This window comes from Microcaecilia unicolor, chromosome 14 (genome assembly GCF_901765095.1).
Source record: "Microcaecilia unicolor chromosome 14, aMicUni1.1, whole genome shotgun sequence".
NCBI lineage: Eukaryota > Metazoa > Chordata > Amphibia > Gymnophiona > Siphonopidae > Microcaecilia > Microcaecilia unicolor.
The window spans coordinates 1,795,677-1,816,525 of NC_044044.1; the positions used below are offsets into that span (position 1 = coordinate 1,795,677).

At 47.9% G+C, this 20,849-nt stretch overlaps 1 protein-coding gene across 4 annotated transcripts in view; it reads left to right on the forward strand.

Annotated features, from left to right (window-relative positions):
• Positions 1 to 20,849, forward strand: part of LOC115457896 (acetolactate synthase-like protein) — a 226,003-nt gene that overhangs the window by 187,280 nt on the left and 17,874 nt on the right. For all 4 annotated transcript variants that reach the window (XM_030187572.1, XM_030187574.1, XM_030187573.1 and 1 more), the window contains one exon: positions 18,610 to 18,715. In XM_030187572.1, the coding sequence (XP_030043432.1) occupies positions 18,610 to 18,715 (106 nt within the window). The remainder of the gene's footprint in view (positions 1 to 18,609; positions 18,716 to 20,849) is intronic.

Here is a 20,849-nt window from a genome sequence, read left to right on the forward strand (position 1 = left end):
CAGACTCTGCATACAATGCAACGCCACTGAAACAGAAAATGTCTCCTAGTACTGTGCAAAATATAAAGACAGCAGATGTAAATTTGAAAAAACTAACAAATACCAATCACCACTTCACAAATTAACAAATAGAAATAAAACAAATACAGAAAATAAAATAATACCATTTTATTGGACTAATACATTTAACTTCCAGAGGCCAAAATCTCCTTCCTCAGGTCAATACAGTATAGTGCTGTTACAGTATCCTATCCTGATCTGAGGAAGGGGGTTTTGTTCTCTGAAAGTTAAGTCAAAATGTATTAAAATTAGTCCAATAAAAAGATTACCTTATTTACATGTTCTATTTATAAACATTTATTAACACAGCTACAATACTATATCCTAAAGCAAAGTAATAAAAATATATATTTACAGTTTGTTGTCTTTGGTTTCTGCTTTCCTCATCTTCTTTTCACCGTCTTCCTTCCATCCAGCATCTGTCTTCGCTCTCTCTCTGCCATCCAGTGTCTGCCCTCTCTAATGTGCCTTCCATCCACCATCTGCCCCAGTCTGCCATCTCTCTCTCCCCCTTCCATCCACCATCTGCCCTCTCTCTCTCCTTTCCCTCCAGCATTTGCCCTCTATCTCTGCCCCTTCCATCCACTGTCTGCTCTTTCACTCCCTTCTATCCACTGTCTGCCCTTTCTCTCTGCTCCTTCGATTCACCATTTGCCCTCTCTCTTTCCCCCTCCCATCCATTCAGGGTCTGCCCTCCCTCTCACTCCCCATTCCATCCAGGATCTATCCCCCCTCTCTCAATGCCCCCTCTTTTCGGCTCCCAGTTCCCACCTGCGGCTGCCCCTAGTTCCAGATCCATTGATTCTCCCATCCACCTCTGCCCCAGGCATGACCCCATTCTCCCTCCTGCTCACTTTTCAGACCCCAGTTCCAGATCCATGCCCCTTCTCCCATCTGTCTCCCACCCAGTCCCTTCTGCCCATCCAAGTCCCCCTCACCCCATCTGTCTCCCACCCAGTCCCTTCTGCTATCCAAGTGCCCCCACCCTCACCCCATCTGTCTCCCACCCAGTCCCTTCTGCCCATCCGAGTCCCCCTCACCCCATCTGTGTCCCACCCAGTCCCTTCTGCTATCCAAGTGCCCCCACCCTCACCCTATCATCTGTCTCCCACCCAGTCCCTTCTGCCCATCCGAGTCCCCCTCACCCCATCTGTCTCCCACCCAGTCCCTTCTGCTATCCAAGTGCCCCGCACCCTCACCCCATCATATGTCTCCCACCCAGTCCCTTCTGCCCATCCGAGTCCCCCTCACCCCATCTGGCTCCCACCCAGTCCCTTCTGCTATCCAAGTGCCCCTCACTCTCACCCCATCTGTCTCCCACCCAGTCCCTTCTGCCCATCCGAGTCCCCCTCACCCCATCTTTCTCCCACCCAGTCCCTTCTGCTATCCAAGTGCCCCCCCCCCTCACCCCATCTGTCTCCCACCCAGTCCCTTCTGCCCATCCGAGTCCCCCTCACCCCATCTGGCTCCCACCCAGTCCCTTCTGCTATCCAAGTGCCCCCCACCCTCACCCCCTCTGTCTCCCACCCAGTCCCTTCTGCCCATCCGAGTCCCCCTCACCCCATCTGTCTCCCACCCAGTCCCTTCTGCTATCCGAGTCCCCCCCCACCTTCACCCCATCTGTCCCCCACCCTCACCCTGCCTCGTCTTCTCCCTGCCACCCGGTCTTTAAAAATAAATTGCCGACGCGATAGGGAGCGCAGCACCTCGTGTGCAAGTAAAAGAAGCGGATCCGATCATCTCATTGGGCCTTCCTTCACTGTCCCGCCCTAGAGGAAATAGGAAGTTGCGTCAGAGGAGGGCGGGACAGTGAGGGAAGGCCCAATGAGATGATCGGATCCGCTTCTTTTACTTGCACACGAGGTGCTGCGCTCGCTATTCGCGTCGGCAATTTATTTTTAAAGAGCTGGTGCGGGGGAGGGGCTGCCAGGAAGAAGAGCAGTGGGAGCGGCGGCACCCCCCTTTTTTATGACACTCGGGGCGGACCGCCCCCACCGCCCCGCCCTTGCTGGTCGGCAGCGCTTTCACTGACGCTGCTGCGACCCAGGTAAAATATTTAAAGGCCTTTGCGGCGCGGGGCGAGGGTAAGCACCACGGCGGCGCCCTCCAGAGGTGGGCGCCCCCCTGCGGCGCTTACCTCGCTTACCGCATCGGCACGGCCCTGTCGTTGAGGGCCCAATGCCCGATGTGCTCTCTGTATATGTAGCTCCACTTGCTGCTCTTCACCCGCTTGGTTTAACAAATAAGAGCAAAAGTCTTGAATTACTGTGTCACAATTGCTGAAGAGATCCTCCCTTTAAATCTCAGGTTACACCTTCGAGATCTGTTCTTCAGATCTTCCATCTGTTCTTTCAACTGCTGGATTTCCAAATTATCCATAGACACTGTTTTATGAAGCATTCCAATATCATCTTTAAGCGCACCGAGCCCATCCTCCACCTTGCTTACTCGGGTGCCCATATCTCCAATTTCAGCTTTAATATCCTTTAAAATGTCTTGCATATCCTTTCGGACCCCCGCCAGATCAGCTTTCAATTCTTGGAACCAGCCCACCACATCTGATTTAGTGATCTGTCCAGAGTCCGTCAACACCCCATTGCAGGCTTCATCCTCCGAGTCATAGGGAATCAACGCCATCTTTTTTGCACTCGAATCTGGCCGCGCCGGGTCTGACCTTGATTTCTCGCCTTGTTCCACCACGAACCTGAATCTTTCCAAGTTCTTCGGCGGCATGATTTTGCAACCTCTCCACCAGCAATTTCAACTTTTCAGAGCTAAGCAATGTCCTGGGAATTGCATTAATTTCAATAGCCCCAGAGAAGCCGCTCGTCCATGCTGCCATCACGGACAGTGACGTCACGTCCTCCCTTTGCCGCTTGTTTTTCCTTGTTCACTGATCTAATTCGTTAAAGGGTAAAGGGCCATGGATTTGATATACTGCCTTTCTGTGGGTACAACCAAAGTGGTTTATATATATACATAAGATTTTCTCTGTCCTAAGTGGACTCGCAATCTAAATTTTGTACTTGGGGCAATGGAGAATTAAATGACTTGCTGCTGTGGAAATCAAGTCTAGTTCCCCAAGTTCTCAGCCCATTGCATTAACCATTACATAAGTACATAAGTAACGCCATGCTGGGAAAAGACCAAGGGTCCATGGAGCCCAGCATCCTGTCCACGACAGCGGCCAATCCAGGCCAAGGGCACCTGGTAAGCTTCCCAAACGTACAAACATTCTATACATGTTATTCCCGGAATTGTGGATTTTTCCCAAGTCCATTTAGTAGCAGTTTATGGACTTGTCGTTTAGGAAACCGTCTAACCCCTTTTTAAACTCTGCCAAGCTAACCGCCTTCACCACGTTCCCCGGCAACGAATTCCAGAGTTTAATTACGCGTTGGGTGAAGAAAAATTTTATTCGATTTGTTTTAAATTTACTACACTGTAGTTTAATCGCATGCCCCCTAGTCCTAGTATTTTTGGAAAGCGTGAACAGACGCTTCACATCCACCTGTTCCACTCGTCATTATTTTATATACCTCTATCATGTCTTCCCTCAGCCGTCTCTTCTCCAAGCTGAAAAGCCCTAGCCTCCTTAGTCTTTCTTCATAGGGAAGTCATCCCATCTCTGCTATCATTTTAGTCGCCCTTCGCTGCACCTTTTCCATTTCTACTATATCTTTCTTGAGATGCGGCAAGCAGAATTGAACACAATACTCAAGGTGCGGTCGCACCATGGAGCGATATAACGGCATTATAACATCCTCACACCTGTTTTTCATACCTTTCCTAATAATACCCAACATTCTATTCGCTCCTCCATGGGCAGCTTTTCGTTTTGCAAATCCTGTTAATGTGTACACTGGTGGATTCTCATTCATTCCTTCTGCTTGTCGGAATACTTATCCGAGTTTATTGATGGAGACAGACTCTGTTTTTTTTTTTTTGTTGTTGTTTCTCAAAGAAATCATTTATGCTGGAAGACTCTTTTTTTAATTGATTTTACTTCACTTGGATTACTGTAATGTTCTTTACCTTGGTTTGTGTTCTGAATTGACGAGGAAACTACATTTGATACAGAACACTTCAGTGAGGCTAATTTTTAGATTTAGTAAGTTTAGCAGCATATCTTCTTATACTGCCAAACTTCATTGGCTTCCAATCAATGAATTTTATTTAAATCATCTTGTTTCTTCAAATTTTGCATGGTAGCTCTTCAGAATTACTAATAAATATAGTTTGAATTACTTTGCCAGGATTGTCTTGTCGACTAAGTAATCCAATGATACTCGTCCTCCTTCCTTTCGTAATGGTTAATTCAACTTTTTCAGTTCTGGGGGGTTTCTCTTTGAAACTCTTTTCCTTTATATATTAGGACTGAATTTAGCTATTTAGCATTTTAGAAGAAGATTAAAACTTTTTTTGTTTGAGTATATATAAGATGTAATATTGGGTTAGACACTGATTGAGTACATAAGTATTGCCACACTGGGAAAGACCAAAGGTCCATCAAGCCCAGCATCCTGTTTCCAACAGTGGCCAATCCAGGTCACAAATACCAGGCAAGATCCCCAAAAACTTCAATACATTTTATGCTGCTTATCTCAGAAATAGCAGTGGATTTTCCCCAAGTCAATTTATTAATGGTCTATGGATTTTTCCTTTAGGAAGCCATCCAGACCTTTTTTAAACCCTGCTTTTACCACATTCTCTGGCAATGAATTCCAGAGTTTAATTACACATTGAGTGAAGAAAAATTTTCTCCGATTCATATTAAATTTACTGCTTTATAGCTTCATCACATGCCCCCTAGTCTACTACTGCTACTACTATTTAGCATTTTTATAGCGCTACAAAGCGTACGCAGCGCTGCACAAACATAGAAGAAAGATAGTCCCTGCTCAAAGAGCTTACAATCTAATAGAAAGAGTAAATAAACGATTCGCGTCTACCTGTTCCACTCAACTTATTATTTTATAGACCTCTATCATATCTCCCCTCAGCCGTCTTTCCTCCAAGCTGAAGAGCCCTAGATGCTTCAGCCTTTCCTCATAGGGAAGTTGTCCCATCCCCTTTATCATTTTCGTCACCCTTGCCTGTACCTTTTCTAATTCCACTATATCTTTTGTGAGAGCGGCGACCAGAATTGTACACAATGTTTAAGTTGCGGGCGCACCTTGGACCAATACAAAGGCATTATAACGGTCCTCACTTTTCTTTTCTTTTCCATTTCTTTCCTAATAATAACTAACAGACCCCTGGGGAACCCCACTAACTACCCTTCTCCATTGAGAATACTGACATTTAACTCTACTCTCTGTTTTCTATCTTTTAAACCGTTTTTAATCCACAGTAGAACACTACCTTCTATCCCATGACAATAGACTCTCCAATTTCCTCTGGAGTCTTTCATGAGGTACTTTGTCAAACGCCTTCTGAAATCCAGATGCACAATATCAACCGGCTCACCTTTATCCACGTTTGTTCACCCCTTCAAAGAAATGTAGTAGATTGGTGAGGCAAGATTTCCCTTACTAAATCCATGTTGACTTTGTCTCATTAATCTGTGCTCTGTAATTTTGTTCTTTATAATTGTCTCTACCAATTTGCCTGGCATCCCCTCTGGAACCTCTTTTAAATATCAGCGTTACATGGGCTTCTGCTACCATGCTTGATTTTAAAGATAAAATTACATAATACTAATAGTTCCGCCAGTTCATTTTTCAATTCTGTCAGTACTATGGGATGAATACCATCTGGTCCAGGAGATTTGCTACTCTTCAAAAATTAAATTGCACCCATTACATTCTCGAGGTTTATAGAGATTTCATTCAGTTTCTCCGACTCGTCAGCTTTGAATACCATTTCTGGCACCGGTATGTCTCCCAAATCTTCCTCGGTGAAGACCAAAGCAAAGAATTCATTTAATCTCTCCGTTATGGCTTTGTCTTCCCTGATCGGTCCTTTTCCTATAAAACTCTGTGCCAATCATTTTTCATTGTAATTTGTGTTTTATTGTTGCTCCGTCCTTTACTGTTAGTTATTTGTGTACTCCTTCCTGTTAAGTACCTTTATGTTACAATTTTCAGTTAGAGATATATTTTCAATCTTGCTCACTTAAGGAAGGTGGCCTTAGCATGTATGTGCAGACCAAGTCATCCTGTCATCATCTGAAAAGCTTTTTACTAGATAGATGTTATGTGGTGTTCTCCTCCTTTACAGACATTTGCATGTCATGCCATTGTACAGGAGACATTTTTGGAATAGTGGAGGCAATTCCATAACTGGCTGCCAAAGTTAGGTGCCTAGATGCAGCATACAGAATGCCATTTCTATAACAGCATCTGGGCACCAAGATTCCATTATAAAATAGTAGTCTAAAATGGCATCTACTACCAGGTTTCATGCACACATGCACACATCTGAATGTGGCATTTAGAATATAACATAGCATTCTAGGGTCCTTTTACTAAGCTGTGGTAAATGTTTTTGACGTGCAGTGAGGCCCCTTTTACTACAGTGGGTAAAAGGCTGTCTCTTTAAAAAAAAAAAATGGCCATAAGGCAAGTGAATCACTTGCCGCACGACCATTTCGGGTGGGGGGGGGGCACTTGCTGCCACCCGTTGAGATGGCGGTAAGGGCTTCCTGCGCTAACTTGGGCAGTAACCAGGCACTGCCTGATTATCGCCACCCAGTCTCCGCTAAGATTCCACGGAACCGTTCCTTCTAAACAGGATTCCTTTGTGTTTATCCCACGCATGGTTTGAATTCCATTACCGTTTTCATAACCACCTCCCGCGGGAGGGCATTCCACATATCCACCACCCTCTCCGTGAAAAAATGCTTCCTGACATTAGTCCTGAGTCTGCCCCCCTTAAGCCTCAATTCATGACCTCTAGTTCTACCGCCTTCCCGCCTCCGGAAAAGGTTCGTTTGCGGATTAATACCTTTCAAATATTTGAACGTCTATATCATATCACCCCTGTTTCTCCTTCCTCCAAGGTTACATGTTCAGGTCAGCAAGTCTCTCCTTGTACAGTTTGCAACGCAAATCCCATACCATTTCGTAGCTTTGCTTTGCAACCGCTTCCAGTCTTTTTACATCTTTAGCAAGATACGGCGTCCAAAACTGAACACAATACTTCAAGTGGGGCCTCACCAACGACTTGTAGAGGGACATCAACACCTCCTTTCTTCTGCTGGTTATGCCCCTCTCTTTGAAGCCTAGCATCCTTCTGGCCACGGCCGTCGCCTTGTCACATTGTTTCTTCACCTTCAGATCCTCCGACACCAACACCCCAAGGTCTCTCTCCTGAGTCGAGCTTACTAATCTCTCCCCTCCTACCCGGTATCTCTCTTCTGGGTTTCCGCACCCCAAGTGCATCACTACACTTCTTGGCATTAAATTTAAACTGTAACAAACAGTACTCCTATTCTCTATAAGTTACAAAGTCTTTATTAGTGAAAATAATTCAGTGCATTAAAAACCTACCAAACAATACCCCTGCAACTCACTCCCACTACCATCCACATTTACACTTGTACCCAGATCACAAATGCAAATCCCATCCTAAAAGCACTAAGCATCAACCCTAACTGCAGATTCTTCAGTCTCTGTATATAATCAAAACACAGGGCTCAGTAAAGATCAATCACTTAGCAATAAATAATAATGGTGTACTGAACCCAGTTTTCAGCAGTAGGTGCACTGCTCACAGTGTCCAGCAAGCTCAAAAACGAAGAGAGGAAAAATCCTTGCTGCAAACAAAGTGAAACCACTGTTCTTGTCCATGTGGTAAAAAACACACACAGAGGAACACGGGGGATTGTAAAGTCACAAGAATCTTCTGTGGTTCAGCAAACAGTCAAACCTTTAATTAAAGGCAGCCATAAAACGTTTCAGGCAAGTGGGAGGCTTCCAGGATATATAATTAAACCAAGTGGGAGTGAGTTGCAGGGGTGTTGTTTGGTAGGTTTTTAATGCACTGAATTATTTTCACTAATAAAGACTTTGTAACTTATAGAGAATAGGAGTACTGTTTGTTACTGATATTTTAGGTACTTCCTATTGCATGCATATCCCCTATTAGGATTGAGATTAAATGTTAACTGTCAGACCCTCGACCATTCTTCTAACGTTCGGAGATCCCTTCTCATTGTTTCTACTCCCTCCAGGGTATCCACTCTATTGGCTATTTTCGTGTCATCTGCAAAAAGGCACACCTTTCCTTCCAACCCTTCAGCAATATCTCCCACAAATATATTAAACAGAATAGGCCCCAGCACCGACCCCTGAGGAACTCCACTGCTCACCTTCCTTTCCTCCGAGCGGATTCCATTTACCACCACCCTCTGCCACCTGTTGGTCAACCAGCTTCTTATCCAGTTAACCACTTTGGTCCTAAGTTCAACCCTTTCAGCTTATTCACGAGTCTTCTATGGGGTACCGTATCAAAGGCTTTGCTGAAGTCAAAGTAGATTACATCTAGCACACGTCCCTCATCCAGTTTTTGGTCACCCAGTCAAAAAAGTCAATAAGATTCATTTGGCAGGATTTTCCGTTGGTAAAGCCATGTTGCCTCGGGTCCTGTAACCCGTCGGTTTCTAGAAAGTTAACTATCCTTTCTTTCAGCAGCAACTCCATTATTTTTCCTGCCACCGACATGAGACTTACCAGTCTGTAGTTTCCCACTTCTTCCCTGTCTCCACTTTTGTGAAGAAGGACCTCATCCACTTGTGTCCAATCTCGCGGAACCTCTCCCATCTCTAAAGATCTATTAAATAAATCTTTAAGAGGTCCTACCAGGACCTCTCTGAGCTCCTTCAGTATCCTGGGATGTATCCCATCCGACCCCATAGCTTTGTTCACCTTCAGATTCTCCAGCTGTTTATAAACTCTTCCGTAAAAGGCGCAGTATCCACTCAATTCCCAGACGTTCCCTCGGCAGCCAACCTCAGTCCTTCTCCAGGATTTTCCTCCGTGAACACTGAAGAGAAATAATTGTTTAGCACGTTCGCTTTATCTCCATCACTCTCCACATAGCCATTCTCATTATCTTTCAGTCTCGCAATTCCATTGCTATCTCTTCTCCTTTCTCCAATATATCTGAAAAAAGTCTTGTCACCTCTCTTTACATCTTTAGCCATTTTCCTTCCGCTTGCGCTTTCGCGAGCCGTATTTCCCTCTTCGCTTCTTTCAGTTTAATCCGATAATCTTTTCTGTGATCCTCTTATTGCGTTCTTTTGTATTTTTGAACAAAGCCTCTTTTGCTCTTTTTCAGCTACTTGTTTGGAGAACCATATAGGCTTCCTGCTTCTCTTGTTTTGTTTACTTTCCTCACAAAAGATCAGTCACCATATTTATAGCAGCCTTTAGCTTGGGCCACTGTTTTTCCACTTCTCCTCCTTCCCACGCCAACAACTCCTTCTTCAGGTATTCCCCCATTTTATCAAAATCAGTACGTCTGAAATCCAGTACTTGAGTTTTGTGCATCTGCACTCCGCCTTCACCCTTATATCAAACCATACGGTGTGATGATCACTATTACATAGGTGGGCACCCACCCGGATATTGGAAACACTACCTCCATTAGTGAGCACTAGATGCAGCATCGACCCTTCCCTCATGGGTTCCGTCACCATTTGTCTGACAAGGCACTTTGACAGGCATCCACAATTTCCCTACTTTCCTTCCGATTCCGCAGACAGGATGTTCCCAATCCACGTCAGACAAATTGAAATCTCCTAACAGTAGCACCTCTCCTTTCATACCAATCTTTTGAAGAACTCATCTGAAGACCTCTGTTGCAAAGGTAAAGCAGGAAGAGTCCAAGGCGCTTTATAAAGGAATTACTGATGATGTCACAACTAAGAATGAGGCTTGGCTGCAGGAACACCAGAGCAAGGCTGGAATACTGGAACACCCGAATAGGGCTGGAATGATCTCTGGAACACGACCAGAAAACAGGGAAAAAGCAGTCCACAGCAGCTACAGGGGCCTGGTCACTGGGAAGAGTGGTGAGTATAGACACTGGGTACGTCCACAACCGTGGTATACATATATTCAGCACACTGAATATACATATAATTTAAGCTCCGGCATTTAAACTAAGCCGCTTGCTACTGCTGAAAATTAAACCCTGTATGTTTACTGTTCATTATAGTTTATTTCTTATTATTGTTTATTATTTCGCCGAGGACAAGCAGGCTGCTTGTTCTCACGACTGGGTTGAACGTCCGCGCAGCCCCCACCAACCGGAAGAAGCTTCGCGGGAGGCGGTCGGCACGCAGGCCACGCCCCCGCGCATGCGCGGCCCAGCCTTCCCCCCGTGCGCGACCGAGTCCCGCCAGTTACTTTTTTCCGCGACTGAGAGAGTTGTGCATTGCCTCTCTCTCTGTTCAGAGCCGCCGATTTTCGCCGCGGTTACGCGGATCGTTGCTTGGATTCCCGTTCGTTTTCCTCTCATCTTGTTTGTATTGTTTAAAAAAAAAAAAAAAAAAAAAAAAAAAAAAAAAGAAATTTTTCAGCGCGTGTGGAGCACGCGTTCCCTTTTCCCTCCCTTACCCTCGCTTACTAGCGGGACGCCACGTTGCGGCCTAGTGGCCGCATCGGGATCGATTGATTTTTTCCGTGGTGTGGATTTTAAGCCACCATTGCCGACTTTGACTTCGCACGACGCGATTTTTCCGTCGATGTCCTCGAAGTCCCGGTGGATTTAAAAAGTGTGGTCGCTGCGGCCGCCGATCTCGCAGACCGACACCCACGCTTGGTGCCATCCAGTTGCCTCGGGCCGGAACACAATCTCAAGTCGTGCGCTTTGTGTCTCGGTCTCCGGAAACGGACTCAGGTGTTGCGAGGCAAGTTCTGCGGGCCGTCTTTTTGGAACTTGCGCCGGCCCCTCGACGTCGACCTCGACGGCATCGGTATCGAAGGCCCGGTTTCTTCGGTACCGGTATCGATGCCCGAGACATCGGCACCGATGGCAGCGACCCCAGGAGAACAGGTCCCGTCGGCCCGCCGGTCCCGCCGGTGAGAGTGGGGTTGAGAGGCCGCGTGGGCAGTCGGCCCCGGTCACTCCCTCAGCTCGTGAGCCACGGGACCGAACCCTGTCGGACCCGGTACCTCGAGACCGAGGGGGATCGACCTCCTCCTCCTCCATGCCCTCCGGCGCCGGTGACGTGCACCGGAAAAAGATAAGAAGCGCCGTCACCGGAGCCCTCGGTGCACCTGAAGAGGAGTCGACGCCGAAGCGTCATCGCAGAGAGGAGAGATCTCCGTCGGTGGTGGAGGTACCGACGCGTCGGGGTTCCGGCACCTCGGTGCCGTCTCCTGGCCCCCAGCAGCTTCTGGCACCGACACCCTTACCGGCCCCACCGCCTTTCCCGGCAGCGGGCCTGGACGAGTGCCTCAGAGCCATCCTTCCGGGGATCCTGGAAGGGCTGATGCGCCAGGCTGTGCCGGCGCGGGGGTGCTTGCGCCCTCGGCGCCGATGACTGTGGCGCCGGCGAGCTCTAGCCCGGCGCCGGTGGCTGTCGACACCGCCGCCGCTTGCGGTGCCGGTCTGCGACCGCCACGCAGGTGGAGTCCCCGTCGACGTCGATGGAGGGAGCTCCGTCCCCGCCGGCGCGGGAGTCCACCGCTCGACGCAACCGAGACCGCGGTGCCTCGACGTCGAGCCGGGCCCGGTACAGGACTCAGCTACATGAGCTAATGTCCGATACCGAGGATGAGGACTCGTGGGGGGAAGAGGAGGACCCTAGATATTTCTCCTCAGAGGAGTCTACGGGCCTTCCCTCGGACCCCACGCCTTCACCGGAGAGGAAGCTCTCACCTCCTGAGAGTCTCTCCTTTGCCTCTTTTGTGCGGGATATGTCTAGAAGCATTCCCTTCCCCGTGGTCTCTGTGGAAGAGCCGAGGGCCGAGATGCTCGAGGTCCTCGACTATCCTCACCACCTAGAGAGTCCTCCACGGTACCGCTGCACAATGTCCTGAAGGAGACGCTGCTTCGGAACTGGGTGCGACCACTAACTAACCCCACCATTCCCAAGAAAGCAGAGTCCCAGTACAGGATCCACTCTGACCCAGAGCTCATGCGGCCCCAGTTGCCCCATGACTCAGCGGTCGTGGATTCTGCTCTCAAGAGGGCACGGAGTTCGAGGGATACCGCCTCGGCGCCCCCGGGGCGGGAGTCTCGCACTCTGGACTCATTTGGGAGGAAGGCCTACCAATCCTCCATGCTCGTGACCCGCATCCAATCTTACCTGCTCTATATGAGCATCCACATGCGGACCAATGTGCAACAGCTGGCGGACCTGGTCGATAAGCTCCCGCCGGAGCAGTCCAGGCCTTATCAGGAGGTGGTCAGGCAGCTGAAGGCGGGCAGAAAGTTCCTGTCCAGGGGGATTTTTGACACCTGTGACGTGGCATCTCGTGCTGCGGCCCAAGGTATAGTGATGCGCAGGCTCTCATGGCTGCGTGCCTCTGACCTGGACAACCGCACCCAGCAGAGACTGGCTGACGTCCCTTGCCGGGGGGATAATATTTTTGGCGAGAAGGTCGAGCAGATGGTTGACCAACTGCATCAGCGGGAAACCGCTCTCGACAAGCTCTCCCACCGGGCGCCTTCAGCACCCGCCCCCCACGGGCGGGGCGTTTTTTCCCGGGCTCGGCAGGCTGCACCCTATTCTTTTGCGAAGCGGTAGGTACAACAGCCGGCCCGAAGGCCTCGTCAGGCACAGGGACAGCCCCAGCGCGCTCCGTTCCCGTCAACAGCGTGCGCCTAAGCAGCCCCCTGCGCCTCCACAGCAAAAGCCGGGGACGGGCTTTTGACTGGATCCATGGGAACATAGCCGCCCTACAAGTGTCCGTACCGGACGACCTGCCGGTTGGAGGGAGGTTAAAATTCTTTCACCAAAGGTGCCTCTCATAACCTCCGACCAGTGGGTTCTCCAAATAGTGGCGGTACGGATACGCCCTGAATTTGGCCTCCCTGCCTCCAAATTGTCCTCCGGGAGCTCAGTCTTTCAGCTCCCATCACAAGCAGGTACTTGCGAGGAACTCTCCGCCCTTCTCAGCGCCAATGCGGTCGAGCCCGTACCACCCGGCAGGAAGGGCAGGGATTCTATTCAGGTACTTCCTTGTGGAAAAGAAAACAGGGGGGATGCGTCCCATCCTAGACCTGAGAGGCCTGAACAAATTCCTGGTCAAAGAAAAGTTCAGGATGCTTTCCTTGGGCACCCTTCTGCCAATGATTCAGAAAAACGATTGGCTATGTTCCCTGGATTTAAAGGACGCATACACTCACATCCCGATACTGCCAGCTCACAGACAGTATCTCAGATTCCGCCTGGGCGCACGGCACTTCAGTATTGTGTGCTGCCCTTTGGGCTCGCCTCTGCCCCACAAGTGTTTACAAAGTGCCTCGTGGTGGTAGCGGCCTACCTACGCAAGCTGGGAGTGCACGTGTTCCCATATCTCGACGATTGGCTGGTCAAGAACACCCTCGGAGGCAGGAGCCCTCCGGTCCATGCAGTGCACTATTCAACTTCTGGAGCTGCTGGGGTTTGTGATAAATCACCCAAAGTCCCATCTCCAGCCAACTCAGTCTCTGGAATTCATAGGAGCGCTGCTGAATTCCCAGATGGCTCAGGCCTACCTTCCCGAAGCGAGGGCCACCAATCTCTTGGCCCTGGCTTCGCAGACCAGAGCATCTCAGCAGATCACAGCTCGGCAGATGTTGAGACTTTCTGGGTCATATGGCCTCCACAGTTCATGTGACTCCCATGGCTCGTCTTCATATGAGATCTGCTCAATGGACCCTAGCTTCCCAGTGGTTCCAAGCCACCGGGAATCTAGAGGATGTCATCCGCCTCTCCACCAGTTGCCGCACTTCACTGCTCTGGTGGACCATACGGACCAATTTGACCCTGGGACGTCCATTCCAAATTCCGCAGCCCACGAAAGTGCTGACGACGGATGCATCTCGCCTGGGGTGGGGAGCCATGTCGATGGGCTTCACACCCAGGGTCTGTGGTCCCTCCAGGAAAAGGATCTGCAGATCAACCTCCTGGAGCTCCGAGCGATCTGGAACGCACTGAAGGCTTTCAGAGATCGGCTGTCCTGCCAAATTATCCAAAATTCGGACAGACAATCAGGTTGCAATGTATTACGTCAACAAGCAGGGGGGCACCGGATCTCGCCCCCTGTGTCAGGAAGCCGTCGGTATGTGGCGTTGGGCGTGTCGGTTCGGCATGCTTCTCCAAGCCACGTACCTGGCAGGCGTAAACAACAGTCTGGCCGACAGACTGAGCAGAGTCATGCAACCGCACGAGTGGTCGCTCCATTCCAGAGTGGTACGCAAGATCTTCCGAGAGTGGGGCACCCCCTCGGTGGATCTTTTCGCCTCTCAGACCAACCACAAGCTGCCTCTGTTCTGTTCCAGACTTCAGACACACGGCAGGCTAGCGTCAGATGCCTTTCTCCTTCATTGGGGGACCGGCCTCCTGTATGCTTATCCTCCCTACCTTTGGTGGGGAAGACCTTACTGAAGCTCAAGCAAGACCGCGGCACCATGATTCTGATAGCGCCCTTTTGGCCCCGTCAGATCTGGTTCCCTCTTCTTCTGGAGTTGTCCTCCGAAGAACCGTGGAGATTGGAGTGTTTTCCGACTCTCATTTCGCAGAACGACGGAGCGTTGCTGCACCCCAACCTTCAATCCCTGGCTCTCACGGCCTGGATGTTGAGGGCGTAGACTTCGCTGCGTTGGGTCTGTCTGAGGGTGTCTCCCGGGTCTTGCTTGCCTCTAGGAAGGATTCCACTAAAAAGAGTTACTTTTTCAAGTGGAGGAGGTTTGTCGTTTGGTGTGAGAGCAAGGCCCTAGAACCTCGTTCTTGCCCTGCACAGAACCTGCTTGAATACCTTCTGCACTTATCAGAGTCTGGCCTCAAGACCAACTCAGTAAGGAATCACCTTAGTGCGATTAGTGCTTACCATTATCGTGTGGAAGGTAAAGCCATCTCTGGAGAGCCTTTAGTCGTTAGATTCATGAGAGGCTTGCTTTTGTCAAAGCCCCCTATCAAGCCTCCTACTGTGTCATGGGATCTCAACGTCGTCCTCACCCAGCTGATGAAACCTCCTTTTGAGCCACTGAATACCTGCCATCTGAAGTACTTGACCTGGAAGGTCATTTTCTTGGTGGCAGTTACTTCAGCTCGTAGGGTCAGTGAGCTTCAAGCCCTAGTAGCTCATGCTCCATATACTAAATTTCATCACAACAGAGTAGTGCTCCGCACTCACCCAAAGTTCCTGCCGAAGGTGGTGTCGGAGTTCCATCTTAACCAGTCAATTGTCTTGCCAACATTCTTCCCCAGGCCGCATACCCGCCCTGCTGAACGTCAGTTGCACACATTGGACTGCAAGAGAGCATTGGCCTTCTACTTGGAGCGGACACAGCCCAACAGACAGTCCGCCCAATTGTTTATTTCTTTCGACCTTAACAGGCTAGGGGTCGCTGTCGGGAAACGCACCATCTCCAATTGGCTAGCAGATTGCATTTCCTTCACTTACGCCCAGGCTGGGCTGACTCTTGAGGGTCATGTCACGGCTCATAGTGTCAGAGCCATGGCAGCGTCGGTGGCCCACTTGAAGTCAGCCACTATTGAAGAGATCTGCAAGGCTGCGACGTGGTCATCTGTCCACACATTCACATCACATTACTGCCTCCAGCAGGATACCCGACGCGACAGTCGGTTCGGGCAGTCGGTGCTGCAGAATCTGTTTGGGGTGTAAATCCAACTCCACCCTCCAGGACCCGAATTTATTCTGGTCAGGCTGCACTCTCAGTTAGTTGTTCTTCGTAGGTCAATTTCTGTTGTACCCTCGCCGTTGCGAGGTTCAATTGACCTGGGTTATTGTTTTGAGTGAGCCTGAGAGCTAGGGATACCCCAGTCGTGAGAACAAGCAGCCTGCTTGTCCTCGGAGAAAGGGTATGATACATACCTGTAGCAGTTGTTCTCCGAGGACAGCAGGCTGATTGTTCTCACCTACCCTCCCTCCTCCCCTTTGGAGTTGTGTGTTTCATATTTTATTGCTTGTCATTCAACTGGCGGGAGCGGTCGCGCACGGGCGGGAAGGCGGCCGCGCATGCGCGGTGGGCGTGGCCTGCGTGCCGACCGTCCCGCGAAGCTTCTTCCGGTTGGTGGGGGCTGCCGCGGACGTCAACCCAGTCGTGAGAACAATCAGCCTGCTGTCCTCGGAGAACAACTGCTACAGGTATGTATCATACCCTGTATCAACAGCAACCATTCACTGCCATCTGCATTATATATATTATTGTAGTGTTTCATAGAAATTAGCAAAGATTGAACAAGATATTAATGTTTACATGCTGTTTAATTTGTGAGTACAGTTCTCGATCACTTGCAAGTGCCTGTATGCTTTCTTAGCTTTTGATCTGTAACCAATACAGAGTTTAGATAGTTGATCTGCTTTCCAAAATAAATACCTTTTAAAAAATGTTTTCGATGAGTTTCTATAGGACAAGGTCCACTAACAATTCTTTGTCAGGCAGATATAGGGATCACCACCTACTATATCTGGGAATTCACAACAGGCAAAGCATATTTCAGGTACTTCCAAATGGCCACTCTCAGGGACAGGATGCCTGATTCAATGGACCATTCGATCCTCCCAGCCAGCATTTGTGTTCATAATGTCCCATGTATTGCATGTCTTAGCATAGGACAAGATCAGTCAGTGGTGGTGAAATGTTCTTGTTATTGGAATAAAGCTTTTCATGGAATGGGTGGATCCCCATTTACTATCTATTAGAGCATTGTGAGAGTACTTTGAGTGAGAGGCATTTTTAGGTTCATAACTTAGGTATAGAACTACAGTTACTGATTTTTAGATCATAAATTCTATTCAAAACTAGTTCAGTAGTGTTCTAACCCTCTTCCACCTGACATTCATACATAAGTACATAAGTATTGCCCGGCATCCTGTTTCCAACAGTGGCCAATCCAGGTCACATACCTGGCAAGATCTCGAAAAAGTTCAATACATTTTATGCTGCTTATCCCAGAAATAGCAGTTGATTTTTCCCAGGAAAATTTAATAATGGCCTATGGACTTTTCCTTTAGGAAGCCGTCCAGACCTTTTTTAAACCCCGCTAAACCTAACCGCCTTTACCACATTCTCTGGCAATGAATTCCAAAGTTTAATTACACGTTGATTGAAGAAACATTTTCTCCGATTTGTATTAAATTTACTACTTTGTAGCTTCATCGCATGCCACTGAGTCCTAATATTTTTGGAAAGAGTAAACAAACGATTCACGTCTACCCATTCCATGCCACTCATTATTTTATAGACCTCTATCATATCTTCTCTCAGTCGTCTTTTGTCCAAGTTGAAGAGCCCTAGATGCTTCATCCTTTCCTCATAGGGAAGTTGCCCCATCCCCTTTATCATTTTCGTTGCCCTTCTCTCTACCTTTTCTAATTCCACTATATCTTTTTGAGATGCGCTGACCAGAATTGAACACAATATTTGAGGTGCGGTCGCACCGTGGACAGATACAAAGGCATTATAACATCCTTACTTTTGTTTTCCATTCCTTTCCTAATAATACCTAACATTCTATTTGCTTTCGTAGCTGCCACAGCACACTGAGCAGAGGGTTTCAACATATCATCAACAACGACGCCGAGATCCCTTTCTTGGTCGGTGACTCCTAATTTGGAGCTTTGCATTACATAGCTATAGTTCGGGTTCTTCTTTCCCACATGCATCACTTTGTACTTGCTCACATTAAACGTCATCTGCCATTTAGACGCCCAGTCTCCCAGTCTCGTAAGGTCCTCTTGTAATTTTTCACAATCCTCTCACGATTTAACAACTTTGAATAACTATGTGTCGTCAGCAAATTTAATTACCTCACTAGTTACTCCCATCTCTAGATCATTTATAAATATGTTAAAAAGCAGCAATCCCAGCACAGACCCCTGGGGAACCCCACTATCTACCCTTCTCCATGAGAATACTGACCATTTAACCCTACTCTCTGTTTTCTATCCTTTAATCAGTTTTTAATTCACTATAGGACACTACCTCCTATCCAATGACTCTCCAATTTCCTCTGGAGTCTTTCATGAGGTACTTTGTCAAACGCCTTTTGAAAATCCAGATACACAATATCAGCCGACTCGCCTTTATCCATATGTTTGTTCAACCCTTCAAAAAATGTAATAGATTGGTGAGGCAAGATTTCCCTTCAATAAATCCATGTTGGCTTTGTCTCATTAATCCATGCTTTTGAATATGCTCTGTAATTTTGTTTTTTATAATAAGTCTCTACCTTTTTGCCCGGCACCAACATCAGGCTCACCGGTCTATAATTTCCCGGATCCCTTCTGGAACCTTTGATGCTCTCTCTTCTGTATCATCTTCACATATTTTTCTTTCCTTTCAACTTTTGTCTTTCCTACATTTCTCAGGAACAGCATACTTGGTCTTTGCTTCATTCTTAACAGTATTTTCTTCTTTTAGACTCCTGTGATTGCAGTGGTTGGAAATGATGCGTGCTGGAGTCAGATCTCTCGAGAGCAAGTTCCTATATTTGGGAGTAATGTAGCCTGTAACCTGGGATATTGTGGTAAGTGATTCCTTGTACATAGCATTATCTCCATTCTGGATATAATAATGTCTCTCTCCCTGTTGCCCGCTACTAATAAACTGGCATTTTTTTAAAGTTAGATGCCATTTGCACATGTAAAAAGCTGATTTAGATCTGTAAAAGGCCATATATGTATAAATAGCAATTTTAGGAAGCCGCTATGTATATGTATACGTTAGTGGCACACATTAAAAGGAAGTGCGTTCTGAATGTAGTTCCGTAGGTGCAAAAAGAGTAATTAATATAATTAGCTTGTCTAGGGTATGACTTGCACCTTTCTTCCAGAGGTTCAGATACTGTTGCTGGCAGTAGCAAGGAATGACAAGTTCTGGAAATTAATTATTATTTATTGGTGTGCAACACCATTTTAGATAGGTTGTGGATGTGACAATATAGATGTTTTAGGGGAAAAAGATACAGAACCTGTGACATATTTCAGAATTGCAGGGTTGTGCCTGTATATGCCTGTATGTGTTTTCTAAAATCAACATATCTATGTCCCCCTCTCCCACCTCAACCAAAGACACCTTAAAAGTGTAAAAGACATAGATGATTCTCACAAATACAACCATCACAATTACAACCATGGTACACGTAGAAATCTAGAATGGTCCTTTGTTGAAAGCAGGTCCATATAGACAAACACATGCATGTGCGGCCTGTACACATAAACGTCATCTACTTGGGATCCCATAGCAGGAATAAACATGCTGTGCTATCCATTCTTTATGCTGACTTCAGTTTAAGCGGTAAACATCGAGATCCACATAGCATGTAGATGGTCTCTCCTGGCAATGCTGCATATATTGTGGAGCTGTGCACTTAGGCCAGCTCCCACAATATATTCAGCACCCACTATCAGGACCTACCACATGTGCGTGTAATATGAAAGTCAGGAAGGAGCACAGTTTCTCAGAGAAGGAAAGTGACGATTTGCTCCAAAACAAGGTGTGCCTCTTTCAGGAGAGCAAGCAGCAGGTTCCCATAAGCATAAGGAGGAAATCTGGAAGAACTTGTCAAGATAAGGACCTACGCTGCCCACAAACTATGTGAAACCATGGCAAGCCACAGCTATCAAGGATGTGTACCCAGCTGCAGGTATCTGAGGTCACAGCACAGTGGCAGGGTGGCCAGTGCACAGTCATGTTGCACACTCCCATCATTGCCCCACACCCAAACAAAGACCGAGGGATCCTTACAGATGGCCCAAACAGCACCCCTTCCCCCCTTCAAGTGTGTCACTCATAGGCAGCATGTCCCTGATCCAGGAAGCATCATCCCATAATGTACATAGCCCTGGGCTAGATGGTGTCTTTATACCACACAGAACTGGAGGGGGTACCCCAGCAACTCCACTGTCCCCTGTATAAGGAGATCCTGACAGTGTGCTAGGGAAAGTGTTGCACAGACATCAGCAGTGACACAGGAATAAAGCCTTATAGAGTCTGTCTTCACCAGGGATATCTTGCTGGTGTGCATATGATGTTGGGCCGGAACTCTGGAGACCCAGACACTAGATGACTCTAAACACACAACCCTACTTCCTGTTTGTGCTCAGTCAAAACACCAGACCTAGCCTTATGCTGCTGCTGTTGCTGCTGCATGCTTATTCAAACTGCGATGTGGTGGAAGGCCATGTTGTCACCCACCTCTCCTTGGCTGCACATAGAGTCACAATCCACACAACCCAAAGATCATATCATGTGAATGGCCACATCTGGGATGAGCTGCTACATAGGGGATCATGTCACCCTCTTTCAATGGCCATGCACTACTTTAAATAGGTGGTAGTGTACATGTACAAATGTACAATATGTGCTTATGCCTCTGACCGACTTGTCTTCAAAGGCTACAATATTCTCAAGTTTCATTTTTACAGGCTGTGGCAATGCCCCTTTTAGTGATTGCAAGAATAGCGGAAGCATTCCTGGCGCATCAAAAGGTTGATCCGTCTGCCTCCGCCACTCTTCCTGAAAGTTTGTCAAAAATACATGTATGGACTCAGTATTGGGATCCCAGGTCTTGTGCATGTGTCGGAAACGTATCCCTTAATGCTTGCCACACCTGCTGCCTATGTGCACCAAAACCTGCCCCATTGTGAAAAGTTTTGGTA